Source organism: Ursus maritimus, unplaced genomic scaffold (assembly GCF_017311325.1).
Source record: "Ursus maritimus isolate PB19 unplaced genomic scaffold, ASM1731132v1 scaffold_32, whole genome shotgun sequence".
Lineage (NCBI taxonomy): Eukaryota > Metazoa > Chordata > Mammalia > Carnivora > Ursidae > Ursus > Ursus maritimus.
The window spans coordinates 5,827,765-5,835,825 of NW_024425786.1; the positions used below are offsets into that span (position 1 = coordinate 5,827,765).

Sequence of the window (8,061 nt, forward strand, 5' to 3'; positions counted from 1 at the left end):
TCCGTAAGGACTCGTGGACAACCCTATTTAAAACTACAGTGCCGCCCCCTCCCCAGGCCCGCGCTCTCTAGCTCCTTCTCTGGGGAGTTACTATCTTCAGGCACCTCATTAATTCATGTTATTTGTCTTGTTTAATGTGTCTCTCCCTCTCTACAATGCCGTGCCACAGGGGAAGGAACTTCTGTCTGTTTTGTTCATTGCTACATCCCCGGTCCCTAGAACAGTGTCTGGGGTAGAGTAGGCCCCGATACATGTTAAGGAAATATGTAAATGCACCCTAATTGCTCTAGGCAGGGCCAACCTACCCGTTCTGTAGACCGGGCACAGTGCCTGGAGCTCACAGTGCTTTTAGGAATTGCCAAAAATGAGTGCGTTTCTTTTAAAATCGGTGTGGGGGGTGGGGATGAGAACTCTTAGGCCAAGGAAAATATTCGAATACATAACGTTATCATATCCATCCCTAACCCACACATTCGTAAACGAAAACTGTAATATTTGGGGGGGGCGGCGGGGAGTGCCTGGGGCCGCGGGAAGTCAACAGTGGGCCTGTTTCTGGGGCTTTCGCGGCAGACCCCCGGCGGCGGGAGGGGTGCGGGACGCGGCGGGGCGGTGCCGCTTTAAGGATGCTCTGCGGGTACCGGCCGCGGGCGGCGCGGGATGCAGCGTGACGTCACGGCCCCGCCCCGCGGGGTGATGCTGCAGGAGCAGCAGCGGCGGGCCGGGGGCTGCCGGGCGGGGACCCGAGCTGCGCGCGGACCAGGCAGGAGCCCGGCCTCGGAGAGGGATGCCTCCTGTCTCGAACCACAGGTACCCCCATATCCTCCCGCGCCCTCCGCACAGCTCCCGGCTTCGCGCTGGAGCGACTCGGCGTAGGCCCCCGGGTAATCAGAGTGCCAGGATTGGGACTGGAGGTTGGCACGGAGACCTTTGTTCTTCCTTAATGTCTAATTAATTGACCTGTAAATGGAGCCCCCGGTGTAGCCCCCTGAGTGCGGAGCCCTCGGCCCAGAGGAGGGGAGCGGCTGGGTGACAGATTGATTTCACCCTGGCCAGGAGGGAGAGCACACGCTGGAAGTGCCCCAGGCTTCCGCTGTGCTTATTGGTGCTGGAGGCCTGATCCCGGTCACCTGGGCAGGTGTCATCAGCTTCCGGTTCACCTCCCGCCGGAGGCTGAACCCTCCTGATGGCAGGGGCTTCTGGTAGGACCTCTGTCAGCATCCCAGGATTAAGTTTACGAGGAGTTTATGGCCCAGGATTTCTGCTTTCTTGCCATGGTTGGAACTGGAGGCTGATGGTAATTCAGTTCATTCTGATCTCATCAACAAATAACTTCTCAAATGATCTGGAGGTTACCAGGCTGTTTGTGTTGTTCGGCTTTTATAGGGAAGTAGAGTCAGGTGGTAAGGAAGCCCAAGTTCAATGTGCGCCTGACCAGAGCTTTCGGGATCAGTTGGTTGTCGGGGAGGGGCGGGATTCCAGAGAGCAGAAGTGAGGGATGGGCCGAGATTCAGTAACCGGCACCTTAAATACACCCCCTCGGGTCCGCGCAGCCCTTTGCTGGCTTGGGAAGGTTTCCATGAAGTATTAACTTTGAGAATTGGTGGAAGGAAGAGCGGGGAAGGGATGTGGCCCCGGGGGACCCCAGGTGTAAAGCCTGTGTCCTATGTAGAAGAGGAGAGGGAGATGAGGAATGATTTGGCTCAGAGTAGGCTAATTTTAGCATTCAAGTTACATGAGCATTGTTCATTTTTATTAATCTTTGTGCCTTAATCTTCCCGTACCACAGTTTGAGGGATTTGTTACTTGAAACATCCTCTGTCTTTGGGAAACACGGTGGGCACAGCACAGAACCTTTGTGGGGCTGGGGAGATAGATGATAGATAGATAGATAGATAGATAGATAGATAGATAGATAGATAGATGATAGATCGATCCGTATGGTTTTTTTGGACTGAATTAATGCTCATAGAGTGTGATCAGCATGGCAAGATGGTCTGGTGAATATTTGCATTCATGTATTAAACTTCTATTTCATTATTTTAAATTTCACATTCATTTTTTACAACATTCAAAAATGAATTTAAAACCTTCTTCTTAGAGTAAACTTTCATGGACAGCTTTTAATAAATGTATGCTAGAAATGAAATAGTAACACTGACCCCCCCCAATTCGAAAATGAACCCTCCAGGAAGACTTTTTGAAGTCCAGGTTTCATTTCTGGTTTAGATGCTGGGGGCTGAGGCAGGGATAGGGGGTCTCACTTTTGCTAGCTGCGTTTGAAAGCCGGGGGTGGTGGGTGGGTGATGGTGAGGTGGTCACATCACAGGTGGAGACGTGGGCTAGCCACGTAGTTCATTTTAAGTGGGGTCGAAAAGGTCCCCCTTTGCAAAAATATGCTCCCACCATAGGCTGTTTAAATCTGAAATTCTTCCAAAGTGGGCCATGGTTCTTCATTCCAAAACGAAAGCAAGGTTTCTAATGCCCGTGCACTTAAGTTCACTTTATGGGGGTAGAATGCTGGTAGAAAGCGTGGTGCCTTGTGCCTGAAGGGGCGAGGAGCAGGTAGAGAGGCAGGGAGGGAGTAGCACGGAGGTGGGGGTGGGGCTGTGAGTGGACAGGTGGGGTCAGGTCAAGCTCTTCCACACACCTGTGCTAACCGTCTTTCTTCTGACTTTTAAGGAGATGGTCTTATTATGCGGTCTTCTAATGGGCACCTTATTTCTGTGGTTTTAACGAATGAGCGAAGCTCCAGGGAATGCTGACAGCCACCGAGGTTTTTGAAGGCAAGACTGGCCAAAGGACAGATTTTTCTGGAGTATTTACTATGGGCTGAGCCAAAACAGGAGGAACAGAATCAAGAAGTTTAGCTTTTTAAAAAAATTTAAGTTTGACTTAATCTTCATAAATGAATTATAGGTTTTTAAAAAGATTTATTTATTTATTGTAGAGGGAGTGTGGTGGGGGGCAGGGCAGAGGGCGAGAGAGAGGGAGAGAGAGAATCTCAAGCAGACTCCCTGCTGAGCACGGAGCCTAACGCGGGCTCCATCTCACGACCCTGAGATCATGACCTGAGCCGAAATCAAGAGTCGAACACTTAACCGACTGAGCCATCCAGGCGCCCCTAGTTATGTTTTTGGTGAAGTATTACTTGCCTACACAGTTCTTAGGTGTATCTGTTTTTCTTTTAGAGATAGCGTGGGATTTTTCTAAGGTCACAAGAGAAGCCATCTTATCCCACCCGTCCAAGAAGTAAGAGTAGACTGGGTCTCTGGGTATGTCCATTCCTGGCATCTCAGCATGAAATCCGCCTCTTAGCAGGGGCGCCTGGGTGGCTCAGTCGGGGAAGTATCTGCCTTCCTGCCCAGGTCATGATCTCGGGGTCCTGGGATCGAGCCCTGAGCCGGGCTCCACGCTCAGCATGGAGTCTGCTCCTCCAGCTCCCTCTGTGAGCTCTCTCTCTCTCTCTCTCTCTCAAGTAAATAAATAAAATCTTAAAAACAAAATAAAAAAAAGAAACCAAGAAACCCATCTCTCAGCAGGGCCACAAGGCCCTTCACAGTCAGCTAGTCCCTTCCCACCGGCCTCATCTCTCACACGCTGACACGACTGCTGCACACGCATCTCCTTTACACGGGTACTTCCCACTGCTTAGAACTCCCTCCACTTTCCCCCAACTAGGGGCAAGAACTTTGTCTTTCTCTTTTCTCTGTGACCTCGGCGTCTTGGTACTTAGTACTCAGCCAAACGGGAGATGGGTGTGCAGGTGAATGGATGGATGGGTGGAGGGACGGATGGTTGGAGGGGTGGGTGGGTGGGTGGATAGAGGAGGCGTGGGCGGGGATGTGGAATGGATGTGGGTGGATGGGTGGACAAGTAGGTGGATGGATGGGCAGGTGGAAGGGAGAAGGAACGGATAGGTGGACGGGTTGGTAGCTTAACACAGGGCTCTGAATCCTGCTGGCGTGTCTGTAAAGAAAACCCCTTCCACCACCGGTCTCTTCCAGACAGAAGGAAGACAGCCCCGAGTAGGGGGGGGGGGGAGTTTGTGCACGAATGTGGAGTGCTGAGGCATGTCGGGGCGCTTCGTAAAGAGCTCGTGGGCTAGTGATGATGTGGTGGAAAGTGATGAGTTAACATCAGAACTGAGGGCCTCGTTTTTAAAGCTTAAAAGTAATTTTTGGGGGGGGGAAAGCCTGTAACATTTATCGTGGTAAAGAGCACGTGTCCTTGTCAGGAAGCCCATCAACGTTGGGAGCGTTGTACTGGGCGTGGGGCCTACTCCTCAGCCAGGACTCCAAAGGAAACGTAGGCAGTTGCTTTTTTGTGAAGCAGGTGGGGTGAGCCGTCACGGAGGCCGGACAGAATCCTCGACGGTGCCCGTTAGGTTTTTCTCGGCCTCTTCCCCTCTGCTCTTGGTAGCCTTTCTCTCCCTGCACTTAACTAAAAATGACCTTGGCTAAAATGCACGGGTCGATATATGCGAATCCGTTCTTTTATATTTACCATCTTGATTCCAAAGCAGTGAAAACCAGTTGCCCCGGGAGCGGGTCTCTGAGTGACAGACCTCAGACGCCAGGGGCGGGAGCCCAGGCCTGCGCCCTTGCGAAGTCCCTACCGGAGCCCGGGCGTGATGAAAATTGCTCTACAGAATGATTTGAGGATGGCCGAGATCTATTTCTCACCCTCCCTCGTTCTTTTTGTCCCCCTCCCTTTTTTTTTGTAAACAGTATCCCTATTCGGACTGTCCCCTATGGTAAGCAGGGTTCAGGGTGTTTGGTTTATTACTTTAAAGAGAACATTTTCAAACATATAAAAGTCCCAGTTCTCTTGACTTGACTAAAAACTCATTCATCCATTGCGGCTGTAAGGAAAGGCCTGGAATTAACCTCATGCCTCTGCTTTTAGGCAAAAGGGCCCCAATGTCCCGAGAAGAGGAGACATGAGTGTTAGGCAGGGTGACCGCTGTGACCTTCTGTTCCATGAAGGAAGGGCTGTCCTCTAACCGGGCACAGGCACTCAGGGTGCCTGTAGGTGGGTCCTGCCCCAAGTCTGGTGTCCCCGCCTCTCTGCTCCCCTGGGACTGGCAGGCAAGGGCAAAATCCATCCTGAAAATGGACTGCAGGGCCTTAAATAGCCTGGCACCCTTCTGAGCCATGGGGCGCCCAGCTGCTCCCACCCCCCAGGAGGTTCCTTGCCTGGCCTTCCTCGTGGAGCCTCTTTAGGGGTCGGTCCCCTTGAGTTTTGGTGCAGGGACCGGGAAGGCTGGGGTCACCCTCCTGAGCAGGGAGAGCGTGCTGGCTGTGGTCTCCTGAGCCACGTCGGAAATGGGCCCCGGGGACATCACCCGCAAGCAGTAGACCTCTGCTCTGGGGGGCACAGCGTTAGACCCTGAGAACTCATCCCTTCTCATACGATCAGGTGTCAGCGGGGGGGGGGGTGGAGGGAGCCCCCTGGAAAATTAACTCGAATGGTGGGGGCCCTGGTGAGTGACTGTCGTCCCCGAACGGGCTTTCCCCACAGGAACACCCACCGGCCCCCCCTACGATGATCCCCCCGGCGAGCAGCACCCCTCCAGGAGAGGCCCTGCTCCCCAGTTTGGCTCCTCAGGACTTCTGGAGGTCTCCGCTCTCGGGCTACTCGGGGTCCGTGACCCGGCATATCAGCCACCGGGCCAACAACTTCAAACGACACCCCAAGAGGAGGAAGTGCATTCGCCCTTCCCCACCCCCACCCCCCAACACCCCATGTCCGATCGAGCTGGTGGACTTCGGGGACCTGCGCCCCCAGCGGTCCTTCCGGGAGCTGCTCTTCAACGGCTGTATTCTCTTTGGCATCGAGTTCAGCTATGCCATGGAGACGGCGTACGTGACCCCTGTGCTCCTCCAGATGGGCTTGCCCGACCAGCTCTACAGTCTGGTGTGGTTCATCAGCCCCATCCTCGGTGAGCGCCAACTCAGCCCCGATGGCGGATGGCCTCTGGAAACCTCTGGAAGCTTCCGGAAGCCTGAGTTGAAGCAGCTAGAGGGTCCCCAGGGGACAAGGGAGGAGCTAGAGTTAAGTTCCTCTCCTTAGTTTGGGGCTGTGGGGGAGCACAGGGTCGCCACAGCCCGTATTTTAAGTGACTTTATCTAAACCAGACCGTAGAACAGGCCTTTCACAGACCCCCAAGGATTACCACCATCTTACACGGAGCTCTCGTCGGCGGATCCAAGCAATAAAGCTTGATGTGGTTTAGGTCTGGGGAGGTCCTGGAATTTCTTGGATTCCCAGGGAAGGTCACGGCCACTTAGTGCGTTAGAGGGGCCGAAGTAGAAAATGTGGGCAGAAGCTGAGCTGTTCCAAGAGTCCGTCTTCCGTTTTCCTACTTAGGGTTGTGTACTCCGAGTTTCATCGTGTATTCGTTTGACGCCCTGGGACGTTTGGGCGCAGGTGTTTGAGGGCTGTGACGAGGCTCTGTCCAGCGCGGCGTGCGGGTGGGCTGGGGGGACCCCGGCAGTGACCACTGGCCTGCTCTGTTTCAGGATTCCTACTGCAGCCACTGTTGGGTGCTTGGAGTGACCGATGTACCTCAAGGTTTGGAAGGAGACGCCCTTTCATTCTTGTCCTGGCTATAGGTCTGTTGTTTTGGAACTGGAATAAAGTGGAAAAAAAAAAAAAGAAAAGAAAGAAAGAAAAAGAAAGAAAGGCCCCAACTGCTTCCTCTTAGCAAAACCTAAAAGCGTGTTGACCAAAGCAGGGAGGCAGATAATCTCAGCGGCGCGGGGGCAGGGAGCAGCCTGTAACCGGCCTGAGTTCACTGTGTCGGTCTGTCCCTTCGATTTTTTTTAAGAACGACTTAATAAAGTGCATGTCATTCCCGCCCTGATTGACAAAATAAAAACCCTGATCCAAGCGAAAAAAACCCAAAACACAAAAAACCGTGGTGAGTCTGCGGGTGACTTTGCCGACGGGCTCTGCGTGAAGTTTGGTTTGAAAGGAATTCTCGGGGCCCTAGAGATTCTAGATGGAAGCGTTCGGCGGCGGGGCAGAGCGGCTGCGCGTTTCCTTGGCCTGACCGCGTCTCTCTGTCCGCAGGGGCGTTGCTGGGCCTGTCGCTCCTGCTCAACGGCAGGGACCTGGGCGCGGCGCTGGCCGACTCGGCCGACGACCACCGGTGGGGGCTGCTGCTCACCGTGTGCGGGGTGGTGCTGATGGACTTTAGCGCCGACTCGGCCGACAACCCCAGCCACGCGTACATGATGGACGTGTGCGGCCCCGCCGACCAGGACCGCGGCCTCAACATCCACGCGCTCCTGGCAGGTAGGTCCGCCTCCGCTCGCCCCGATGCAGAAACCCCGTTATGAAACTCAAATATACGGGGGCGCCTGGGTGGCTCCGTCAGTGAAGAGTCTGCCTCGGGCTCAGGTCATGATCCTGGGGTCCTGGGGTCCTGGAATCAAGTCCCGCATGGGGCTCCCTGCTCAGCGGGGGGTTTGCTTCTCCCTCTCCCTCTGCTGCTCGCTCTCGCTGTCAAATAAATAAATAAAATCTTTAAAAAGAAGAGAAACCCTCAAATATACGGATGAACACGGATGTGATTGAAAATACACATTTCAGACGATACGGTTCAGCGATACTACGGAGTGTGATAGGGGCGTATCTGTGCGTGAACTCGCTGTAGCTACTCGTATGCACGGGTGAGTCTCCGTGTAGACGGTTCCACGGGCTCTTTATTCTCATTGTTGGAGGAGTTACTTTCTACAAAGTCCCACGAGCCCCGAATTCGCCAGAACTGAGTCACCGCCCCCAGGAAAATTGCAAGGTTAGGTTCCTGGGAACCTCTGGTCCCAGTTTCATCAACCCGATCGGCACCTCAACTTGTTTTATGTGTTTCTGTTGAAAGCCACCCTCTGCACGCCTATCATAGATTCACGAATCGGGAACACGCGCCAGCAGCCCCGTAACACGTGCCTGAGCGGAGCTTACCTGACACACAGGTTTTCTTCACAAGACACAGCATGGCCTCCTCAGACTTACGAGCGAGAGACGGTGGGGCATCAGCACTACACGGGGGGGGGGGGG

At 53.9% G+C, this 8,061-nt stretch overlaps 1 protein-coding gene across 1 annotated transcript in view; it reads left to right on the plus strand.

The window, feature by feature from the left end:
• The first annotated feature begins 727 nt into the window (after positions 1-727).
• SLC45A1 (solute carrier family 45 member 1) overlaps positions 728-8,061 on the plus strand; it is a 24,345-nt gene continuing 17,011 nt past the window's right edge. The window contains exons 1-4 of the mRNA XM_040619357.1: positions 728-807; positions 5,521-5,941; positions 6,522-6,614; positions 7,075-7,299. Of these exons, the coding sequence (XP_040475291.1) occupies positions 5,545-5,941; positions 6,522-6,614; positions 7,075-7,299 (715 nt within the window). The 5' untranslated portion in view covers positions 728-807; positions 5,521-5,544. The remainder of the gene's footprint in view (positions 808-5,520; positions 5,942-6,521; positions 6,615-7,074; positions 7,300-8,061) is intronic.